Source organism: Carica papaya, chromosome 5 (genome assembly GCF_054855325.1).
Source record: "Carica papaya isolate Zhongbai chromosome 5, ASM5485532v1, whole genome shotgun sequence".
Lineage (NCBI taxonomy): Eukaryota > Viridiplantae > Streptophyta > Magnoliopsida > Brassicales > Caricaceae > Carica > Carica papaya.
Window position 1 is genome coordinate 2,904,777 of NC_142313.1, and position 25,512 is coordinate 2,930,288.

The window sequence follows — 25,512 nt, forward strand, 5'->3', positions numbered from 1 at the left end:
CTCCGGAGGAAACGGCACCGTTTTGCTTCCGAAACGTCATCCATTGTGTTTTGTTGTCAGCTGCCTGCTCTCCACGAGCAGAACCCACTGCAGAGGAGGAGAGGAAGGAGAATGGTGTCGATTACAATGACCTTAATGCCTCCACAGTCTCAAGGTCTTCGGAATTCTGAAGTAAGGAACCCTAATTTTTACTTATTTCCAAGAAAAAATCGGTGCCAATGAAAAAGATTTCGAACGTTTCTCTTTTCAGTTTCTCGGTAACCAAACGATGCATCATTATCTTAGCTAAATGTTCTGTGGGTTTCCCTCATGCTCGTGGGAGTAAATCGAAAGCGAATAAGAATCTAACGCCACAAAACCAGTTAAAATACTGTAATCTAACTGCTGGAAGAAAAGAAAGGGAGAAAAAAGAAAAAGAAGAGATTATTATCAGAGTAATTTAATGCAGTCTATGGATTAAAGGAAGCTAATGCTCATGTTAAGTTGACTACAGTTCTTTTCATTGAAGAGATGCCACAATCGTTTTGTTCTTCTCCATCGAAATGCCACAAGCATCAATCTCTCTAGAACTGAACAAGGCCTGAGCAGGAGGTGAAAAGTTTGTAACCTACTGTTTTTTGTTAAACTTATTCTTCTTCAGGGTTTTTAAGCTTAATATTATTCTTCTTCCAAAATGTTAAATCTAGTTTATCTGATAAATTGTTTGTCTTCATGCATTTTCGTTTTTGTGAAAATGTTCCCTGATGTTTACTGTCAAAATTTCTTATTAAAAACTTCAAAATTTTGATTTAACTAACTATATTGAAGCCTAATTATAAGGGCATTTTATTGTATTTCTTGTTGTTCAGGTTATTATGCCCCTGTGATCCCCATGGAGCGTTTGTTGGGTGCATTCTCAAACCAATATCTGCAGTAGGTTCAGGTGAAAATCACTTCATAAAGTAAATGAATAACTGGAATTTATTATGTATATAGTGGAAGTATATGATATGTTTATGCTGTAGGTATGGAAGCATCTATTGCAGATCCTAAGGAAAATGCTGTAACTGTAAAGAATGCCAAGATAGTTGTAGAGTCCCGAGATGAAAACCAAGTGCAGGTGAGCTCTCAAGACTAAATTTTATCACCTTATGTTGTATGTTTGACTAATTTCTGAACTCAAGGATAATTCACTGCCTAGCCGTAAATGGATGACAGGTGGGAATTTATTTGTATGCCTGTTCTCACTTCCCAAGTGATATTATATTATTTTTGTAAAGATCAGCTCTACTGATTAGTTTCTGATTTTGTTTCCAGAGGTAGGTTCATAAGGAAAGGAAAACAAAACTTCTGTGGATAAAACATGCTCTCAGATTTTTCTGTTATGCTACTTCTGCGGATAAAACATGCTCTCAGATTTTTCTATTATGCTTCTTTGTTGTTCACTTTAACCTCAGATACGTAGCTTTCTTAGTCTTTTGAAGTGACTGACTCCAATTCTTTCACCTATTAACATGTTTACTGTGAAACTTATTGAGAAAAGATCTTTGAGGAAGAATGAATTATTGTACTTCATTGGGTATTAGAAACCTATATATACGAGTACCTAGCGATCATGCAAGGAAACCCAGTTAATTACAAAAATTACTAGGAGTATGTTACTAGTATACCACTAACCCTACTTTCTACATAAATACACTTCCCAACACTCTCCCTCAAGTTATTTAATAAATATTATTCATTCCCAACTTGTCAGTGATACTCTAAAATACAGGATTGCTCAATCCTTTGGTTAATACATATGCAATTTGCGAAGTAGTAGGCAAGTATGGTATGTATATCAATCCGCTATCTAACTTCTCCTTGATAAAATGTCTATCAACTTTAATATATTTCGTCCCATCATGTTGTACACAATGTTAATTGTTAAATTATTATTACAATAACGTCTCATAAGTCCATTCAAAGGAATCTTCAAGTCTTTCAAAATTATCTTCAACCAGAGGAGCTCACATGTCCCTTGGACCATAACCCTAAACTCTAACTCAGCACTGGATTGGTATACTACATTTTGTTTCTTACTTCTTCAAATCACTAGGTTTCCTCCGAAGCAGGTGCAGTTTCTAGATGTACATCTTCTGTCGACTAATGAAACTGCATAGTCAACATCTATATATGCTTTAAGGAGCAGCCCATTGTTTCTGTTGAACATAATTCCCTTCTGCTGGAGTACTCTTCAACTATTGAAATATCCTAAAGGCAGCTTGCAAATGTACTTCTCTGAGCTTGTGCATAAACTGATTCACTACACTCACTGCGTATCCAATGTTTGGCTTTGTATGGGACAAGTATATTAACTTCTCTACTAGCCTATAATACATTTCCTTCTTCACCTCATGGTCTTCCTTTGCCAGTCCCAATTTTGGATTAGGGTCTATTGATGTATTGGCAGGTTTACATGTCAGCTTGCCAGTTTTCTTTAAAAGATTTAAAATATATTTTTGCTGAGATATAAATATTCTAGATTTGGAGTAGGCCGCCTCTATCCTCGGCATTATTTTAATATTCTCAACTCTTTAATCTCATTCTTTATCTAGGCATTGCTTGAAGATCTTCTTCTCCTTTTCATCATTTTCTGTAACAATTATATCATCTACATACACTTGTAAGGCTGTCACTCCCTTGCCTCTGAGTACTTGACAAATAGGGTATAGTCTTCTTGACTCTTTGTAGCCCATGGATAATATTACTCTGGAAAATCTCCCAAACCATGTTTAGGGAGACTGTTTATGTCACCAATACCCTAAATCTCAAATACCTGGTGAAATAAATTTATAAAGCAACTTGGGTAGATTTCCAGGCCTTGGAACAACGTGTAACTTTTTTCTTTCCTTTTTGTCTGAGTAAAAAGTATTGAGTTTACATGGGGAAGAAACTCCATCAAGTTTTGGAGAATTTCCGGTAAAGATTTATGATTGCTCTGTGCTTGTGTTGTGAGATCTCTAATTTTCATTTTCTTGATTGCAGCTGAGAGTGGACTTGCCTGGGAATGAGACACAAAAGATATTTGATAAGGTTTTGACGAACTTGGCTCGTACAGCTCCGCCAATTCCAGGATTTCGCAGAGAAAAAGGAGGTATTAAATGGATATTAATATTATGAACAAAGTGCTCTATCACTAAATAGCTAATCATTTTATTATCGCTATATTCCTTACCAGCTCTTTTATTTTTCTTCCTTGAGCAGATTCGTTCATGTAAGTAAACTTAAATATATCTCAAAACTATAATAAATTGGAAGTGATGCTTCAAATCAAAATTCATTGGCCATGATCTTAGAAATGGCATATGATTACTAGATCAGACATTTTTCTTACCTGATTTCCCACTTTATGTGGAATCAAAATGATTTTTTGAAACCTATTGCATTAGTTCCTGAACTTTTATTTTATTCTGATTGTACTTCATCATCTTCCTTTTCTTCATAATTTATTTCATATGCAGCTTTTGTATATGTCAACCTTTGATTCTGCAAATGCTAATTATATTACATTTTGCATGTGCATGGGGTGGCTAATGCAGGAAAGACAACAAAGGTATCCATGCTTTCTGAGTTAAACTACCATTCATATTTTCTGTTCTTCTCTGATTGAGAGTGAACTAGTTCAATAGGCCTATTTAGCATATTGAAATAGTTCCATTTTTTAAGATTTAGTTGACCTCTTTTTTTGGAATAGTTCTCTGACAGTTTGATCTGTCAGACCTCAAATTAAGAGTCTGACTTGAAATGCAACTAACAAAACAGTGTATAGAAGGTTTATTCAAAACAAGTGATACACCTAGAGGCAAAACCAAACTATTAATATACATACACACACAGAGAAGCAACGTCACAAATAAAGTGTCTGCAAACTAGGTCGCAAACATACTGTGGTATACATGCATCCCTTTGTTAACAAAAGTGTTATCTATGAGGTTTAATTGTTATCATACAATGGTCTTCAAAGAGAAAACACAAGAAACCATCTAAATATAATGTTGTGTTTTTTCTTTAGAGACCATTTTATGATAAAAGTTAAGCCTCATATATAACACTTTTATTAATAAAGGAATGTGTGGATACCACAGTATGACTTAGTTTACAAACACTTTGTTTCTGACGCTTTTTCTGTGTGTATATATTTTAGTGGTCAATTTTACATTTTGTAGCATTATTTGTCTTACTTGTTTTGGATAAACCTTTTACACCTTGTTCTTTTTAGTGGCATTCCAAGTCATAATCTTGATTCGGAGTGTGACATATTTGTCATCAGAGCATTAGGTTATATACATTCCTTTCATGAGGCTCTGATTGATAGGTCCTATGAAATGTTTCAAATATTGTGATAACAAATAGGGTAGGTCCCATATCTAGGGTTTTGTTTTACCGATAGGTCCTATATCTATTAAATTGCTGTCTTCCCAAGTGTTGTGAAAACTTTACCTTTGTATAAATGACCCACAAGTCTTGACTTCTGCAACAACTTACACCGTCTTTATGTAGGATTGAGACATTTACGTAGCATTGAGAATTTACGTTTGTTGTCTTAAAAAACTATTTTGCATCACACGTACATATTAGAATGATATATTAAATTCTTATTAATTGTTTGATGGAAATCTTAGTTGATCAATAAAATTCATGAAATAAAATTCTCATGTTGTCTTCACATATTTTAGAATATGGTTGATTTTGTAATTTCAATAGGTTCCGAAGAGTTTCCTCTTACAAGTACTTGGGGAGGATCGTGTCACCAAGTTTGTCATACAAGAAATAGTGACTACAACCATAGCTGATTATGTAAAGAAGGTAATACCCGTCTGCTCATAACTCTACATACATATTTCTTACCAGGTCAGTTGTTGCTACAACCTTAAGTATCTTTCTATCTAAAACAGGAAAATCTGAACGTTAAGGACAATAAAACTAACACAACCCAGACAGCAGAAGAACTCAAAAAGTCCTTCACTCCGGGAAATGACTTTGGATTTAATGCTGTACTGGAACTTGAAAAAGTGGAAACAGAAGCTGGAGCTGAAACATCTGGATCAAATCCACCCTGAAGTATGACTTGATTGTTAGAGAGAAGGCAGTAATCTATTTCCGAGTACAGAAATCACGTCCTGGATTAAAGATAAGATCATTTGTTCTTTCACACAAGCATATATACAAATGATATATTTTTCTAATATTCCATCCTGCATGAGTCTTATAATCATTCATGTATCCTTTATGACTACTTGCACAAACGGTGACTTTCTTGGACTTTATTGAACAAAAATTTTATTATTATTTTTTATGTAAATTACAGAATCTTTGAGTTTCTTATTATAAACACAATTAGATTACAAGTTTCAAAGTTTGTAAGGTATTTTTTATGTCAAAAATACTTGCATCAATCTCGTTCCAGCTGTTCAACCAGTTATCACGCAGCATGTAGGAAATAAATATGCCATATTAATTTCTCAACCTGGTTCAGAAATTAGTCAAACATACATCCAAACATAATACACCCATGCTTTATTAGCTTAGAAGAGCTTTTGCTTCAATTTCTTTGCCACAATAATATATTAATTTCTCAACCTGGTTCAGAAATTAGTCAAACATACATCCAAACATAATACACCCATGCTTTATTAGCTTAGAAGAGCTTTTGCTTCAATTTCTTTGCCACAATAATATACAAGGACAGAAATTCCACAATAAACATGTTAGTAAAACTTTTTCTGAATTATTCTCTATGCGAAAAGGAAAAGCATTAATGCAGAAAGAATTTCAGGGACCAATAATAACTTTCTATTAATCTATGGATTCTCAGTAAATGGTAGATCCTGTTCACATAATATCAACATCCTTCATGTCAAAATTGCTCAAAATATTGAATTTTCAACTGTGGAATTCTACCAAACACTTTGCTTCTGAATGCACAACACAACAAATCACCGCGCTTCAAGCTTATTCCACAAATTATACGCTCTTCTGATTATTGGATCAGCTGAAAATCCCTCTGCATAAGCACTGATAGCATTCAAGAGGCTTGTGAATTTCTCTCCATTGTCCTGTAGAAATCACAGTCAGTTTTGAAATTCGTTTTTACTTGTATCAATTAACATTGCGCGGATGCATAAACAAAACCAAATGTATCCAAGGTGACACCATTTTAAGAACACAAGTAAATATAAAGAGAAGCAAGTAATAGGTAGAAAAAGCACATAGAATAAAAAAGCAGGCTTGCTTCTCACTTTTCAAGACCTGTATTATAGTATTAGTAGGTAGATGTGTGAAAAACTGCCTAACGCTCAAACTTTGAAAGACATAAAGACTGCCTTGGATCCACAAAAATACAGCCCAGAAGCCAATGAAAGTTCATCAAAAAGTTCCAGGGATGTATAATGCCTTGAGATGGAACACTAATAGCAAAAGTTAAAAATGATATCATGTCATAACTTCTTTCTATATTTATTCATTTGAAGAGAAATGTTGTAATTGACGTTGATGTTCTTTTCTTCTCCCTTCTATCAATCTGATTTTGCATTTAAGCGAAATGCTAATAGGAAAAAGAAGACAGTGAAAAGAAGATACTTATCCGTTTCGTTAAACCATAAAAAGTTTGAACACTGTATTAAGATTTGAAGATCTTTAACGTTAAATTCCAACAATAAAAATCAGAACTAATGGTTCAGCTCTTAACTTTCACCATTAGAAATTCTCAGCTGTTAACTACTTATATATTGTAGTAATCATAAACACCTTTCTTGGGGTTCAATTACACAAACCTCTGGCTTCTTAAATGTGAGATCTCTTGTCATAAAGGGTACCATGTAGAAGGGTAGATCCGATCGTAGCAGGGCCTGCCACAATGTAAAAGCTTTTTCAAATATGGAATCAATAAATAGGTTCAAGCCTTCTCTTCTAAATATAAAGCATTTAAATCTATTAAGAAAATGAACAATTTGAAACAGGAGAGGGAATATTACAGAATTATGGCAACTTAATAATGAGGCAAGGGTAAAGATTTCTAGCAAAAGATTCAAGCACCCATATTCTATTGTCTAGAGAAATGAATTCAAGAACCGATTAGTATCAGAAGAATTAGGTTGTCTTTGGAACAAATGAATTTTACTTGTGAAATTTATTACAAATCTGCATTTATTTCAACAATGAGAGGAGGAATTTCCTTACAAATAATAAAATTGTTCTCCTAGAAAAATTTAAATGGAATTGCAACAAGATATTCCAAATTTTAATAAAATTGGTGAAATTTGGAATGTGTTTATATCGATACCACTTAAATTTGTCTAAGACCTCAAATGTTATCATGTTGTAAGGATCTCCACCATCTCACAGTTAAGTAAACATAGATTCACAAATAATTTTGTAAGTTCATTTATTCCAAACATAGCCTTAAAGTTATTGTGGAAAATGCAGGTGCCTGACTAAGCCAAATTAGTTGCTATCGACAAAGTTAATCATGTCAACAAGGGATTCCACCCACCTTAAACTTTCTTTTCTGAGTAGCACCCATCTAACCACCTTTAAAATTTGTGAGGAACTACTAAAAGATGGCTGGGACAGATTTGACTATTTTGCATGTTGTCAAAACCAACTGTCAGGAGAGTCAACTTCCTGACTTAAGGAAGGTCCCATCAGAAATTTACTAGTATGAACATAGCAGTAACTGAAGAGGATTAAAGTTATTACTACTTAATCTCTACTGCTGCTCCATTTATGGCAAGATTCCAAAATAGTAACTATTAAGGATATGGACTATAAAAAATACAATATTAAGAAGAAAAAAAACTTAATAAATTGGACAAGAAGTTGGCTTTCAACTGAAAGTAATCATTTTTCACAAGAAGTTTCATTCCCAGAAACAAACAATAAGATCTGAAAATATTACCAAGTTCTTGCTCAGGATAGCTACATCAGCATTTGTTTGCAAGGCCTGCAGAAACAAGAAAAGTAGAAAAAAGATAAGAAGATTGTGCGCTACTACTAGTTCACTATGTTGCTTAAAGATACAATTTCGACGCCACAATCCTTACATAGAGGCAAGGAAGGAAAGACAGAGATCAGTACATGGAATAAAGACTGAAAGAACAATATGCTACTAAATCAGAAGAGATTTTTATGTTTGCGGACATTTATCCTTCTCTCTAACAAATATTTACGTTTAGGAGATTCTCTCAAGCAAAGACACTGTTAATTTGGCAATAAGTTTTATCAAGATTTACTGCAGCCAATTATGATCTTATTCTTAATATGACCTTACATTTGAATCCTGGTAGCATAACCAGATTGATCATGAATTGACTCAAGCCATCACCAAAATAGTCAAAGCAAAAGGAAGTGATAATAGAATTTACAAAGACAAATAGTGGCAAATATTTTACAATTTATTTTCAAATACAACAGCAAGCAGCAAAATTGTTTTAAAGCTATCTGTTGGCAATAATAAGAAATATAAATGAAAAGGTCACATGAATGGCATCAAAACTTAGCGTGACACATCAAAAGTTATCAATCCGGCACCGCACTCTACCCAAAAACAAAGAAGAACTTCAAACATCCTAGCAAAGTCAATTTATAATCCTCCATTGGCAATAATATAAGCAATGTAAATGAAGAGTCCGCATGAATGACAGTAAAACTTAGTGGTATCTGTATTCCTGGATTTGCAAAATGCAAAAGCAAGAAAATTTGAAACATGATATCTGACAAAAGAAGCATATGAATCTCTGTCCAGAGTTATGTCTTATGGGTAAACCTGAATCCACAGGCATGTTAGATCATAGCACTATGTCATATCCACTTACAATGGATATTCAATAAATATCAACAGCCATATTGTCATAATCTCATACAGGTGAGGTTGAAACCAAAACAGTTTAACCTAAGACTTGCAATTTTCAGGATACAATTAGTTCCATATGGAAAAGCTTCTATCTTTTTTAAAAACTAACCACACCTTCATAACATGATTTCCCTATGTAAAAGCATCAAAAGGCACTTCCAAAGCATCAAAAGGCGGACCTGATTGAACCTTTCCCATTCCAAGGAAAAGCAGAAAATAAATAAATACTGATAGCAAGCGTCTAAGTCATGCGCTCTGCATCACAAATTAGCAACTACCTTCCTGATACGCTCCTCTTTGACTTGATCAACAGATTGCAACAAATTCTCTAATGTGCCTGTCCATGGAAAAATGATAAATAACAAAATCATGTATCAACAAATAGAATTTGAAGAAAAGGCAATCAAGAAGCAACAGAATTCAGAAAAGAACTAAAAAGGCTATGAAATGGGACTATACTCCGTTTCATTAGTTAGCCAATCTGCTAAATGAAAATGAATATTATATGATAAATTCATCCAAAGTTGATGCATAGCATAAACCTAGAACTATATTGTTTATAGAAAAAGGATGTATGATTAAATCTAAAATTAAAAATGCATAACACTAACAAAAAGTTCTGCCTATGCTAATCTGAAGAGGTCAATTATTTCATCTTTTGCACAATCATCCAAAAACATAAAAGAGGAACTGAACACATTTAAAAAGAAAATGAATGTCAAAATTCTCAGCTTGGACAAGGAGATCAGGGTGATTCCACAAGCAACAAGGGAAAGCAATGATGTAAGGAAAAATAGAGAAGACTTTAGCCGACAATTTACTAACAATCATTTAACATGCATGCAAAGCAACATGAAACAAAAGCAAACTTAATATGAACCTACAACATTTTTCTTTGAAAGAAACAGACGTACCAAATTTAGTGATCAGTTGCAAAGCATAAACCTCTCCAATGCCTTCAACTCCTACATTTATATAGCATCAATGCATCAATTGCTTAATCTTAAGGTGTTTTCGGATGCCAAAGTGAAATAAGAAAGAGATATGCTTTAAAGATCTCAATACTTCTTCCTTCCTAAAGCAATTTCTAATATTCTACTTTCTTTAGGCTCATTCATTCCACAGTCTGAATTAAGGCAAGGTATATGATAGAACCTTTCTATGAAGATATGCTCTTTTTCTTAGGTTGTAATGTATTGTAGCTGGAAAAGAACACTTTCCAGAGTCCGTATTGAATACCCCATTGGCTACAGAAAGCACCAAATTTCCAAGAAAATAAATCTAGCTTTGATCCCATGGACCACAATTGGAAATGGTGATGGATCACGCTAAAAGGAAACCTTAGTTTTCCTATTTTCAATGTGAATGCCTCATTAATTATAGCAAGCATTATCACATTTAAACAACCAAAAAAAATCCTTCAAATTGTAGTCTCCAAAACCTACTAACATCTTGATTTGTCAAAAAAGTGAAAAATGAAATAACCTGGAATGTTATCGGATTTGTCACCCGCAAGAGAAACAACATCAACAAACTGAGAAGGTTTCAAATCTCCATATTTTTTAGCAAAATCCTCCATTCCAAATGAGACCATCCTAGCCAAACAAAAACATTAATCAAATCAAGAGTTATAAAAGAATGAGCAGGTTCAATTTCTTCTTCCTACAAAATCACGAAAGAAGCACAATATAACATTTAAATAGCACATAAGTGACAGAAAAAAAAGTTAAGAAGATCTCGTGCCTTTTTTGAGAGAAAAAAGGTAAAAATTTATTCACATAGCACGATGACAGAGTTGACTGCATACAGATTAACTATTTATTATCACTACATTGTATCAAGGATGCTCACAGAATTTACAGGAGTCAATCTTTCCCAAGGAGAGCCTGCTATGCATCTTTTTTCTTGTGCAAAAACAACATTCCCATGGTGCCTTGTCAACCATACTATATATACTGCTTTCTCCCCAATAAAACTATATTACAAACTCTTCCACATAAATTAGGAGCATAGCTGTTTTCTATATTTATAACCCATTAAGGATTGCTTTCATGTATCTACAATGTCCAATCATCAAACAACATCAACAACAGCAGCAAAATTAATAATATTAATAACATTAAAAATCTTAAAGGATATAAATACATGACTCAATTATCTATTACAAAAGAGCTAAAAGGGAAAACAGATACATGCAGAAACTAAAACAATAGACAAACTGGAAAATGTCCCAAACTGGAAAATATTCCTATTACATTTTTCCCTTGAAAAGATTTCTTTGTTACTCAGACCTAAAATTTTAAGGCAATTAGTAAACAATGCAGTATCATATAGTAGACTGAATGCGTACTAACTCAAAGCCACGTGGTGCAATTCGTAGAAGACGTAACGAAGGAGAGATAATCTGAAAAAAATCTTTGTCCGGAGAGACAACTCGTACCTGCCAACCATATAAGTAGAATGAAGAAAGAAGTAGCTCATACCATAGGAACCAAAGCCAATCTTTCAGCACAGAAAGGAGATCCACAGAATCAGTTCCAGTGAAAGATAAATTAGGGCATCTAATATGTTTTGCAAATACCAGTACAAGAAGCAAGTAGAACCAGCAGAGGAAAACCAACAGAAGGCACACACCAAACCAGATTTTAAAGTTACATTGGCAAATGCATACAAAGACATCTCTGGCTAACAGATACTTTGGCATATTACAGCAAATATACTTTCAAAAGGTGCACTTTCAACCTGCTTTATGCATCAACAGATGACAAACCAGGCATGATTTTATGCATTCTCATGGTCTTTTCTTAGCATCGAGCACCACTCAATTATGGTCAAGGCACCACCTTTTTTTTTTTTACATAGATCAGCAATCTCCACGTCAATCATTAAATAACCAATTGGACAGAAAGATGAGGTATTTCTGTAAGGTACCTGTTTATCCACAGCCAACTAATCCAAAGGGCATTTGCCAAATAACTTGAAAAGCAAGCAAAATCTTTTTTATTTTTCAAAAGAGATAATTCCAACACCAGCAAATGCAGAGAGTATGAAAATTAAGCATCAATCAGTAGAATTTAGAATAAAAGAAAATCTAAAATGTTTTGTACTTGGAAACAGTAAACCCCAGATATAGCTCCATCTCAATGACAGTACTTTTGTTGCTCCCCGGTTAATGTTAAACTAATGATTTCTCCTTCTCTTCCTCTATCATTTGAAGAGGAGGAGAGATACCCACAGCCACAATGAATTAAATTGCTTTTACTTGCGCAAAAGGAAACTGGCTTTATACTAATTGACACTTCTTCCAAAACAGCCAAAAACTATTATCTTTTTTTGTCAAATAAAGATGATGATTACCTTGAAACCAGCATCAACACTCCTCACAGCCAATGTTCCAATCACATCATCTGCTTCCACACCTGGTACCTGCCTTTTGGATATTTTCATAAATTATCACAACCTGTCACCAGGACAAACTAATTATGTGTGCCTTAAATGACATGCATATTTACCTCTATCACCTTAATGAACATAGCCTTGATTGACGCTTTCAGATATGGGAGCCCTTGAACTATGGTATCAGGTGTTGGCGGACGGTTGCTTTTGTATGAAGGATATAGAGTATGACGAAAATTCAGGCCTTCAAAAAGTTTGAAATAAATATCAGCCTATCACAGGCACAAACCACGTAATACACCACATTTTTGTGTGTCATGCCTGATTTACATTTTTGTTAGTATCATACTTTGAGCTAGTTTACAGTTACACTATTCTGGCAAATCAGACATACTACAAAAAGAAACAAGAACAAAAGCAACAAACACAATATGACTGAAGATCAAGGATGTGAGTATATCATAGATATATATATTGCCTATGGTCCAATCAAAGTAGTTATCTACAACATAGCTTCGTTGTTCAAAAGGAAAGATCCAGTCAAACCCAAAAGATGTAATTCAAAACCTTGATAATTTTATTCGATAAATAAATTTAAAAAAGCAAGACCAACATACTGCCAAGGAAATCTTAAATAATAAGAAATTAATGAAGAATATTTATAATACCATAACTGAAAGTACAAATCAATTTATACCCAATTTTACATGTCAATACATATATGAATATGTAAATTCATGCCAATATATATATGCAACATGAATAGTATAGTGAGGTCCTATAAGCTAAGCTTTTGGAATAATTGACTATCACAGTACTGAAAACAAAATCTAATGTTCGAATCCTAACCACCGCATTGTTTCTATTAATTAAATTTAAACACAAGGTATACAGAGAACTTGTATGTGATCTACACTTTCAACCTAGTTGGTTTCTACATGGATTACTTGAATATAAATAACAGATTTAATAATTTTTTATTACTTTCTGTTTTGAGATAACTGCCGGAATTAATTCTTTCACAGTATATATACATCAACTTAATATAAGCATCAAAACAAAATACAAGGCACATAATGTAAGCACATGGTTCTCATTTTTTATTCTACAACAATCCCTAGTTAGGATAGTATTCTTTCTCCATCATTTTCCTCATATATAGACTCGTCATAATCATCGTATTGCTTCTTTTTCTCTCAACAAAGTCCTCATGTTATTTAGAGGTGGATTTCCATTTTCAAACAAATTAAATGATTTTCAAACACTTAAATGACAGAGATACCTTTGTTTTAATAGCCCTAATGACCACAATGAATCTTTCCATGCTTCTAATTATGAAAGACAAATCTAGTTTCTTGTCTAGAATCTTTGGGTTCTAATCTTAACTTTATCCCCATGCTTGAGTCACTTCTCCTAACCCTGATAAATTAATATGGTCTCTAAAAAGTCTAGAATCTATCATTGGAATTTAGTTTTTGCTAACTCTTTCTAGAAGGTGAAAGTTCCCTCAAAGGTCGAAGTATCGTCTAGATTGCAATACTTAATACGACTAGCACTAAGGACTTAGGCGAAGTTCAAAATAAAGCTATTTCTCCATATGTTTGAGTTATCTGCTTTAGGGATTCCAAGACTAACAGTTACTTATTCTCACATTACGAGTGGTGGCTTCCGAAATTTGGAGGAAGTTGGTTGCCTCTATAGGGAGAGTAATATTCATCCATCTCCACCTATTTATATAAAAATTATGATTACATAAAGATTGTTTTTTTTTTGAGATAAATGCTATTAAAATGGACCCCAAAGGGGCGTAAACCATATACAAGAAAAAGGATTTACAGCTCAGTGAGAATATCTACAATCAAACCTAAATCCTCAAAAAAGTCAAGATTGTGGCCAAGTACAATAGTACCAAAAAAATGCAGCCACCTATCCTTGATAAAATCAAAATTTGTCTTTACCCTCAAACATCGTTTATTATTAAATATACCCACTTTAGGATCTTCCCATTTTGCATCACTCTATCTCTTGATTGTTGAATTATTTTCATGGCCATAATTCTTATGATTTGCTTAACCTCCCCGATTTCTTTCATTCTTTTAGATTGGTTTGCAGAGTATGGACATTAGATCACTTGAGTGTCAATATCAGCAAATCCTTCTTTGAGTTTCTTACCCATCATCCTTCTCAAAATATAGCCTTCACTAATTCACTAGCTCTTTTTAGGAAGAGAAAGCCCCTTAATTTAACAGTGTTTATATAGACTGTCCCACAAATAACATGATACATGAGCCTAATCGAATTTGTCTCACCAATTAACACCAATCTGCTCCAAATTATCAGTCCAATAATCACTTGTTCCTTCACTAAATGTGGCTAGGAATTATTAAATAAACTCTTCGATAGATTCGGTGCATGTTAAGTTCCTAGTTTTGAGTCCTATGGATGAAAAATTTCCTTTCAGAAAAGAATAATTAGCGATCATTCTCAATCATCCCAGCTTCTTGAAGATAAAATGATGCTTTTGGTTTTACTTTAAGGGTCGTTTTTTTTTTCGTTGGGGAGGAGGGGGAGTTTTCTTTATCTACTTCGTAAAGTGATTGAGTCAATCTCTTCTATTGAAAGGATTATTTAATTTTTTCCCCTTTTTCTTACTTCTAGAGGAGGATATTTATCATCCCTCCATATACTTTTGTCTTTTTCTTTTAATAGTACTTTTCAATATGGGAAGCTATCCATCGAAAGCTTAACATTAATGAGATATTACAAGTCCATATACCTTCATCTCTTGGACTAAATAAATTCTTCTTTTACGGAAAAAAGAAAAAAAAGAGATGTTCAAGTTCGTAGGTTGCACCATGCACTGCCTCATGATATCTATGCCGTGCTAGAAAGGAGAGATGCATTCACATCTACTTTTACATTATAAAGCTGCATAGATTTTATGGACCAAACTCATTGATCTATTTGATCTATGTTGGGTTGTTCCTCCTGCTTTTGAGGGCTTATTGGGCTTATACATTCATGGGGAGGGGGTGAGGAAGGGAGCTAAACCCCAAAAGCAAAGGGTGATACTTGCAGGATTATAGATGATTTTGCTGGAAAGAACCTGCAGAATCTTTGACGATTCTCACGGGAATTGTGGGATAGGGTTAAATTTTTCTCTTCCTAATGAGTCAAACATCACAGAAATACACTGATATGGCCCTCCAGAGCTTCACTGAAATTGGGAAGTGATTACTTTCAGCTCATAGGATGTTTTCATTCCTGTTTTATATTTTCATTGTAACTAATGTAATTCTTCGAGGAGGATGTCTTAGTCTTGCATTTATTTTTTTCTCTTTGATCCTAATAAACCTTCTTTTTCCATTACAAAAAAAAAAAAAGTATTTCTTAAAAAATATCTCTAATTAAAATTATATATTTATTTAGAAAGAACTCCATATATAATCTCTTAATAAATCCATCATCTAAAACAAAAAGAAAAAAGAAAACTTTCTACAAACTCACCTTTTCCCATGACATTTTCTTTTGAAGAAACAGAAGTACGACGAAATGGAACTCCTGAAAGAAAACCTTTGTTTATCAAAGAGTAGCTGGAACCACAGCTTCACAGGCCAAAGAATTTCTCGCTTCAACAAGCATGCACCAACAGAAATATCCAATTATACTGATAAAGCATCATTCGAGACACAAAAGACTACCAAGAATTAACGAAAGTACCAAATCCAGTGAACCAACATCATAACTTTTCTCTAGTACAGAAGAAAAACTATATAAGAAAGAGAAGGTAGAAGCTGATGGATCCAAACAAAGAAGATTTAAAAAAAAAAAAAGAAAAAGAACAAAAAGACAGGGGAAAATGAAATAATCATCAAAAAATCTGAAGGGAAACTTCTAGTTTCCATATTTGCTTCTAGGAAGCAGTTTCTGAGACAGTAAGCTGCAATAGAAAAATTTCACCAAGAACAAACCATGTTTTTGGGAGACTGCACAGACTGATACCCCTTGAGGGAGTTGTGATTCCACCACGTGAATAAAGAGCCATCACAATATCTCAGTCATTGACATTACAAGACAAAGAGATATGCTAAACGTGACCACCCTCGCTATTTCCAGTTTAGTAGTCCCCATGTCACCCATTTGTCACTATCAAGATTAAAAGTACTTACAAACTAAACGATCAAGGAACTATTGCCACACCTAATATTCTCCCAGAACTTAATCAACTACCTGTTGCCAATCCTGAAGTGCACAAGATCCTCCACAATGTTCCAATCTCTACTAACCCATTTCCAAAGAGTAACACCATAAGCTTTTCTCTTTTGTTTCCTATCCTCCAATCCCTCCTGAAAAAACCATACCCTGCACAAATAACCTTCCTACAAATGTCACCCTTACTAGCCATAAAATGCCAAAGCCATTTAGCTAACAAAGATCTTATAACTGAACCCACTGCTTGGAGTGGCCTCTTCAATGCCTCCTGCCCCATCATGTGATACTTCCTATATTCATAAATCCCTCCAAAGAAAGCTGCAATGCATGGCTTCCAATCACTTCAAAACACTGGTAGCAATAGGAAAGAGTGACAAAAAATAAATTTGAAGGTCTGTAAGGGTACTCTTGATAAGAGCAAGCCCACCACGCTTAAAAAGATAACTTCTCTTCCACCAACCAACCTACTCTCCACTTATGAATTATAGGATCTCGCATACAAGGATTCATAAACTCGGTAGCACAGGACAAGTTGAAGATATTTCAAGGGGAATGCGCTAGATTTGCATTCAAGGATTTGAGTCTATTCCTCCACAGACACATCCCCAACAATCAAGACCATCTCTGATTGCTCCAACTTACTTCTCATACCAAAAAAACAGCTCAAAACAGACCGAAGTATTTGCATGTAATTCTTATTGGTTATGCAAAAAAGCAAGGAAGTATTTTGTATAGAGGTGATACCCCCGATTGTTTGGTACCATGTTAATAGAATTTCACACTTTTTATTTCAAAAAAAAAAAGCAATGAAGCATCTGGAAGATCAAGTGGGAGATCTCCTTCACCTCTCCCTACTTTCCCCGTGCAGACTCTGGATAAGGTTAAAAGAATGCACCATCCAAATCACTTTTGAAGGATCCCAAAACATAGATGATAGGAAAGTAACAGGGGTTTCCTTGTCTAGGAGCCCGAAAGGAGTTGAAAATCTTGCCACTCATTGATCAAAACTGCAAATGACACCAAGGAGAGGCATGATCTGCCCTAAAACCCATTCTCTAAAACAAGTACAAAGCAAGGAAAAGAAACATGATCATAGGCTTTATTTATATCCAATTTACATAAGAACCCACTCTAGCAATGAATACCTCACCAAGGATTTCACCACAATCTATTAGGCAAAACTTTGATAATTAATACATTCTATCCACCAGATGAATGGATCTAAAGTCCCTCCTTTATATCCTTTGCTCTCTCGATCATTTTTTTATAAAGAAAAAGAAGAGTATATCAACAAGGAAAGAGAATAAAAATAGAAGAGGATAAGATGTCTTCAAACAAAGAGAAAAGAAACAGAAAGGAAAGAGAATAAAAAAGGAAATGGGAGCCAATTATTGTAAGGCAGCCTCCCAATACCTTGTTATAGTCGACAAAGCAAAAAAAAGCCATGCATCTTAACCCGTAAAGAGGCCATCAATCAGTCCCAAATAGCTTGCAAAATATTAACAAATTGATTGAAAATACTAATTTTTGCTCCAACCAGAGAATCCAACATACAAGAACCAGTGGAACCTCTCCCCAAAGTGCTTATGCTCTATGCTTCACCCATGCCTCAAATGGGTAGAACAAAATTCACAAGATTGAGTGGGCAAACCCAATTTTTACCAAAGAGGCAAGCAACTTACTCCAAACTTGCTTCTGAGGCAACATCCAAGTAGAGCTATTTCATTGCTCCTTCAATCTACGAAATCAAAACCAAAAAAATAAGGCACGCAAATGAACTCGAAAAAAATAGAACTCCTTAGACATTTGGATCACATCCCCTGGATAAATTCCCAAAATCGCATGCCCCAATTGCAGCCAGACTATATAAGGGAAAGTAAACTAATTATCAAAGAAAATTAGTAATGGTAAAATAGCCTTCCTATTTCTCTCAATCAACTTCCGTGTAACATTTCTTTCCCTTAACGGTTATACATCATTGGATCTCCTCTTTTTTGTGAAAAAAATCATTGGTTCTCCTCTTCAAAATATTTTGACTCACTAGCTTCTTCCGCACACAACATATCAAACTACAACTCCTTCAACTTGGGTTTCCACAACTCTAGTTCAAAATAAAGATTACTATAGAGGCCTATACTACATCCTCCAGAGCATCTTATTGGAACAAACACACCCCCCACCCCCCCAATATCACAAGTTTACGAATATACTTGCTTCTACATTGATAATTGGAAATAATATGGAAGAACTTGGTGTTAAGATCCTTTCTTTTAAGTCCAGACCACCCTAGGCAAGCAGATTCACTAAGCCAGGGGTAGCCAAAATTCTAACTCTCCCTCTAACCACTTGAAAGACCAACCAAAGCAATCCTTTTGATCTATACCCTCAATTCCCTAGGAGAGTCGCTAAGTCAAAGACTAGCCAAACTTCTAACTCTCCCTCTAACCATTTGAAAGTTTTGCTAAAGCATCCTTTTGATCTAGGCTTTCAACTCCCTAGGAGAGTACCTCACTTTCAAAGACCATAGTGCTGCATATCTTTTTACTCCATTGCTTTAACAGCTCTCACATGATTGAGCTTCCTAGCAATACTGAAGCTTGCATAGCCCCCATGCTCCCTTTCCTCCCACCACATTCGAAAAGATTGCAAAACTCGAGTTTCTTACCATTTGTTCTCGAATCGAAAGGAATGCATCCCCATTTAACACTATTCAAGTCCTAGCAAAGGAGGCAAGATGCCACATAACAATCTTCTCCCACTACCTTTTCCCCTATCGTAAACACTTGGGAAAATCCAAGAACCCAAAAACAATACTCCTAAATTCATACAGCTAAGCACTCTTAGGGCCGCTGATCATTCAAGTTTCATTTTCTTACAATGTCCTTTTGTTTTAGATTAGAATCAGTAGGTTGTAATATAGGCTTCATGAACCTTCTCACCATAGACTTGGGTTCATCAACATCCCTCTTTCTCCTCTCCTTAGGTTGACTTTGAAATTTAAAAGGCCTTGTATTCTCCTTCTTCCGCGTGTTACTAACTTTTAAGTGCCCAAACTAACAACGTCTTGCCATTACCATCACGTCCAGATAACTTCCACTTACCCACCACTAACCTCACTTCAAGCTTGATTTTGCACCCACCACAGGTGCAAAATACCCCTAAGACAAAACTGTGTTTCTCTTTACATCCTTATATATCTCTAGCTCTTAGCCCGATTCCACCTTTGACCAATAGAGCTCTGCCTCCAGTTCTCTCCTCCCTTCTACCAAGCTAAAGATCACATCCCTACCCCATAACCAACTTCAATACCCTTTAGAATGAGCACACTCCTATCACGCTCCTCGTTTATAGTTCTATCATTGTAACCATTTTATCCCTAATTAATATTATCAACTAACATATAATAAATGCATTTTTTCTCCTTTTTTCCTTTCCTCTCTCTTTGAATTTTGTGAAACATCCAAATAGAGGAGAAATATAATCCCCTCACTCTCTCTTCCCCTTTCCCTTCATATCTTCTCCTTCCTCTCTTTCCCTTTTCTTCCATTTATGTGCCCCATTCCTCTCCTTCCCTTTTCTTCCATTAATGTGCCCCTTGCTCTCTCCTAACTCCCAAACATAGCAAATCAAGAAGCAATATCATATTGACCGGGTCAGAAAAAAATTCTGAAACTTCATGTCTCACCATCATGATCAAAGACAACCTGCATGCAAATGCAAAAAGAACCTGTAAACCACACTATCTAAAGGAAGCACGAATGAAACAATTAAAGGAAAGAAAAACAACTACATTACCCCATTATCAGTAAAACAACATAAAAAGAAAATGCAAGGAAAAACTAACAAAAAAGAAAGGGGGAAAAGCATTTCTCTCCCACAAGACAAAATTGCTAACAAAGTTGACCATGCATGCTGTATTTTACTTTTGCACCACCGTTGAGACAAAACACAAAGGCTGCCTGCATTCCATTCATGTAAATAATACCCACATATCATCTAATGGGCTGCAGATTCAATAGCCAGAATCAAATTGTATTTAATAGAAAATTAACAGAATAAAACTAAACAACATGTAGCAATTAGATGTCTAATATGAGAAAATTTATCAGGTTTGAACAAAAAAAATACATCTCAGGAAAGGTTATTAACATAGTTTAAAGCACAAATATTAGGAACAGAAATTAATTATATAAGCTTGAATTCTTAGGAAATTAATTTTTGCACAAAAAGGCTTCTGCCGACACCTTTTTTTTTCATATAATTCTTTACACTTCTTTTCTCCTCATGTTTCTATCACATATACACCAAAAGGACAAATAACAAGGATAGTTTGACAATAATATCAAAGCCACTGAATTAAATGTCAGACACCAGAAAAACACAATTGAAACGTAACATTGAACTTTCATGGAGAAAAATGAAAGCAGATGAAAGAAAAAAATTTCATACCGCCACATGGGTAGGGATAAACTCCAGAACATCAATTATCTGCCAAAGAAATTGGAAGAGAACAGCTCAGATCTTAACAACTTGACTACCAGTAATTCATATAAATTTGCCACTAAATCCTTAAGCTAAAATATTATCTTACTTCAATCAAGTAAAACTGACGATCATGTGTCAATAGTAAGACCAGAAAATAAAATATATACAATGCACCCGTACATCACTTACGAGAGATAAAGCTGAAAATATAGTTAGAACCCAGTCTCCATTGCCATCAGCATGTGACAGATGACCGTGGTGCAACCTTGCTAATAAGAGGCAAAAGAAAATTCCAATAATGGAACAGTAGTAAGGAAATCAACAATATATTGGTCAGTTGAGTTAAAGGTTACACCTTTGCAATAAGAGGAAGTAGTATCATACAGGAAGCTAGTTACCATCAATAGATAGCAAGTCATAAATGGAAAGCAAGTTCAGGACCAAAAGCCTCGGAAAATATATTAAATTTTCTTTGCAAGCCAGTTAGATTCTTTTTAAAGCTGATTCAAGTCCAGAGTTTGACTTTTAACCTATAGGAAGCAATATTACCTTTCAATTTTCAAAGGAAAGCTCACACTAAAGAAACGTTTCTAGCATCTTAGCTGTTTCTTTTGTCTCTTTACCTGGATTACTACAAGGTTGCTAAAAGTGAACAAAGAAGCTTTCTCCATGAGACTATGAGGGATGCATATAAACATATTGGCTAATCAAAAAATGCTTTTTTTCTAGATAAAAAGGTACTAAACAAGAACCAAGGGGCGCCACTCATACAAGGGAATTCCAAAGGATGAAAAACCAAAACATTCCATCCAAAACCATATACAAGGATAAACGCCCATGGGAGCTACTTTAACAAAGTGATTTCTCACCTACACCAGAATTGGAAAATCATTATTTTTGGCTCTCAAGAGGCCCAATTTTTTATTCTTTTGTTTCTATAATTGCATTCCGATTTATTCTATATTCTCCTTACTTGTATCATTTTTTTTCCCTCTAATTCAATAAATTTCTTCTTCTACCCAAAAAAAAAAAAGATCCTCGAGCTAAGGGAGCCAAACAAGGGAGGTAATAGGCAGACGGTATTCCTGGAGAGTAACAAAAGTATCTACAATAGAGGCTTTCCATGGCAGTTGCCCAAGTCAGAGTTTAATATTCACTTGTTTCTTTTGTACTGTGAGATAGACTGGAGGGTATGCACTGTAATCTTTTCCACATTTGGGGCATTTGCATTCATCTCCCTAATCTTGGTGTCCTTATATCCACAACTTTGTGTTGCTTTCAGATAGAGTGGTGTTCTTTGTTTGTTTTTAAGCTAAGTAGCTTATACTTTTTGGTTTCAGTGGCGCAGGGGGAGAATTGTATTAGCCTTCTTTTAAAACAATAAATAAATAAATAAATAAGTGAAGCAAAACTGAGGAAGTGTATGTTCCTTTGGATTCCTTTGGACTTCAGGACAATAAAGATCTAACAAGGGTAAGCCAAAAGCAAACCCAAACAATCATGGCAACCTGAATGATTATGTAAACAAAACAACTTGAAGTCAAGTTACACTAAAAAATTTTGATACAAACAAATGAAACATAATTAAAAAACCCACCTAAAAGCTTAAAGTAAGCTCTGTAGATGATTGCAGTGCCATCAATAAGCATCACTCGACCATTTGAAGAATCTGCATTTACCCTTTGTTCGTGTTTAAACGAACCAAGAATTGCCTCTTGAGGTAGCTTTGGTTCATTTTTAGAAGAAATTATAACACTTTGAGACGTTGCAGGTATATCCGCTTCTAGGTTATGAGATACATTGCAGTAGTCCTGGAAAACAAATGACAGGTAGATGGCTGGTATCAGAAAGCAGGCTTAAGCTTTTACACCAATGCAATAGCAAGGTTACACCAACTTCCATTAAAAAAATGGACGAAATTTGATTAGAAAGTACAGGTAACAAACAGAAAGAATAAGTTGATGCATAGATAGAACCCTAAAAACAAACATTCAGGTATGGTAAACAATGTCAGTGAAGCCAACTAAGCAAGTCTATGACTGGTGAACATAAACATCAATGAAAATTCCAATCCCGTTAAAATAATTTAAGCAGTGGTTTTCAATGGAATTCCATGAAAGCAAAATACCCACAGTAGAGACATGACAAGACAAGACTTCATATATTAGAAGCTAGTCCATTAAGAACAAAATCACTAAAAGAAAAAACTAATGTTGCATTTCGTAAACATAAATTTTCTTAGTTTTATTTACTACATTTATATGGTTCTCATCCACAATGAGAATGACTACAAAGGTTGAAAATTTTAAAATATTATTGAGTATTTTCCATGAAACTATTACCTTTATGTATTTTTTTGTGTATTGTAAAAAATTATTTTATTTATGTTTAATTGCTATGCAAATATTCATCTTTTGCCTACATTCCTGAATTAAAAGTATCCATAATGTGTGGCGGGTGTGTATATACATACACACACACACATCAACCTAGAAAACAAAAAATAGAAAATATTCAGCAACTACCTAGACACAGTGAAAAGATACATGAGAAAGAATGCTAGTAAACAATAAAACAAAGGCCTCTGAATTGTATTATTACCTTCAAAGACCGAGATAATGGAGGATGAACCAGACCTAATTTTCGAGAATTTAATAAATTTCCAACCATCTTAATCCTCGAATCATTTCTCCATAAGCAACAAAGACTCCTCCATATGTGAAGCTGAGAAGACTGACAGCACGCCATGAATTCATAGAAATGGCTCCCTGCTAACACGACTCCATGAAAATTGAGACTCTAAACAATGCAAGGTCCTGAAAAAGTTACAAGGCAACAATACAAAACAAATATGAAGACCCGTAAATGCCACCAAAATAAAAATCGAAAGACGAAGAAGAAAGCAAAATTGATACTATCATTAAATTTCCCGTTCCCCAATTTAACAGAGACACGTCGAGAACCCAGAAAAGCATAAAAGCCCTAAACTTTAAGCTACTAGAACGACAAGATAAGGAACCCAGCAACCATAGATATAAACACTATTAAATTCCCAGGTGAATAAATAGCAAACACGAAATATATAAAGAACCCATAGTGACAAGACAAGAAAATCCCCGTCTTCCGTTAACATTCTTATCCAATTTTCTCGAGAACCAAACAACACAAGCCCTAAACTTTCCGGTACCTTTCTTTTTTTTTTTTCCGTGGGTTATGAGGAAGGTGACCAGAGAAAGGAGTTCGTAAGAGGAAAAATGGAGGGAGTGGAATGAGGATGGAATGTTCTTGTACCTGAGTCTGCTGCACACTTATCTCAAAATCTAGTTCATGTGGGTCAAAAATTAGTGTCTACATATTTATTAATACTCTCTTCTACTTATTTTAGTTTATAATTTAGAATTTGATTGTTAACAAGTTAATTTTTTTAGAAATTTCATGTTTATATTTAATTAAATAAAATGTACATACAGATATTTATAAATATTAAACTTTTAAAATATACATTTTTAATATAATTTAAATTATTCACCATCATTTTTTAGAAAATAAAAAAAAACCATAATAATTTTTTTATCTATACATTAAAAGACCTCATTTTTTTTAATGGGTCGTGCTTCGATCTATGTGCTCGTTTATATATTATTTTTTTATATATTATGATTGGTTTGTGCATATATATCATTTAATTAATAAATACATAAGTATATTTAAAGAACAAAAAAAAATTTATGTTTACGATCAGTAGATATATATAATATTTAAAATATATCTCTTCCAATTTTTTTAATTTTATAATATGAAATTTTTATCATCATTGTCTTTGTATTTACTCCTATTGTTATTATCACCACAAATATTGTTATAGTTACTTTTTTTATTATTACCATCATCGTTATCACTACTATTATTGTTATTGTAATCAACATAATTATTTTTTAGGACTATCACCACTAATACCATTGCGGTCACCTTCGCTATCGTTAAACCAAATTTATTTATTATGTTATTGTTATCACTATCATCATTTATACCATCATTATTGTTATATATGTCATTACGGCTATCACTATTACTATTTTTACTATTATTCATAGTACTATTATATTTATTACTATCATCATTGTTATTGTTACTGTTATTATTATTATTATTATCGTTGTCTTTATTACTATTAGTTCTATTATGATTACTATTAATATCGTTATCTTTTCATTCTTAACAATATATACGGTTCAACACATAGAGCTCTATTCACATTATTGTTGTTGTACCGCTACTACTATCATTGTTTTTATTATTGTTGTCTTCACCACTATCGTTGGTGATAGTAATAGAGCGGATTTGAGGTAGATTTTATCGAAAACAAACTCCACACCAAGTACAAAATATAATATCTCAAAACCATTCCACACTCAGGAATAGATTTATGAAAATATAATTTTATATGTATTGATAGGAGAATGGGGGGGGGGGGGGGCGAGGGGGATTTTCAGTGAAACTCGCTCTATCTCATACTGCCCGTTTTATTACTCCAATATTTTTTCAAT

The 25,512-nt window shown here is 34.1% G+C and overlaps 2 protein-coding genes across 8 annotated transcripts; one reads left to right on the top strand and one right to left on the bottom strand.

Moving 5' to 3' along the window:
* The first annotated feature begins 36 nt into the window (after positions 1-36).
* Positions 37-5,377, top strand: LOC110821250 (uncharacterized). Of its 2 annotated transcripts, none has more exons than XM_022051025.2 (8): positions 37-171; positions 509-591; positions 849-922; positions 1,005-1,099; positions 3,007-3,115; positions 3,561-3,574; positions 4,726-4,827; positions 4,917-5,377. In XM_022051025.2, the coding sequence occupies exons 1-8, from the start codon at positions 112-114 to the stop codon at positions 5,079-5,081; spliced, it is 702 nt and encodes a 233-aa protein (XP_021906717.1). In that variant the 5' UTR covers positions 37-111; the 3' UTR covers positions 5,082-5,377. The 2 variants fall into 2 exon arrangements, with proteins under 2 accessions (XP_021906717.1, XP_021906716.1); XM_022051024.2 differs by having other exon boundaries at positions 38-171; positions 494-591.
* Positions 5,378-5,791: 414 nt separating this feature from the next.
* LOC110821252 (5'-3' exonuclease family protein) lies at positions 5,792-24,336 on the bottom strand. Of its 6 annotated transcripts, none has more exons than XM_088220442.1 (16): positions 24,257-24,336; positions 23,567-23,781; positions 22,563-22,776; positions 21,155-21,234; positions 20,930-20,968; positions 20,166-20,184; positions 15,776-15,829; positions 12,385-12,512; positions 12,230-12,298; positions 11,227-11,312; positions 10,358-10,467; positions 9,787-9,837; positions 9,151-9,209; positions 7,919-7,963; positions 6,795-6,869; positions 5,792-6,077 (listed from the first exon to the last, which is right to left on the bottom strand). In XM_088220442.1, the coding sequence occupies exons 2-16, from the start codon at positions 23,711-23,713 to the stop codon at positions 5,958-5,960; spliced, it is 1,296 nt and encodes a 431-aa protein (XP_088076568.1). In that variant the 5' UTR covers positions 23,714-23,781; positions 24,257-24,336; the 3' UTR covers positions 5,792-5,957. The 6 variants fall into 6 exon arrangements, 5 of the variants coding, with proteins under 5 accessions (XP_088076568.1, XP_088076569.1, XP_088076567.1 ...); XM_088220443.1 differs by having other exon boundaries at positions 12,394-12,512; positions 24,153-24,310; XM_088220441.1 differs by having other exon boundaries at positions 24,153-24,310.
* Between the last annotated feature and the right edge of the window lie 1,176 nt (positions 24,337-25,512).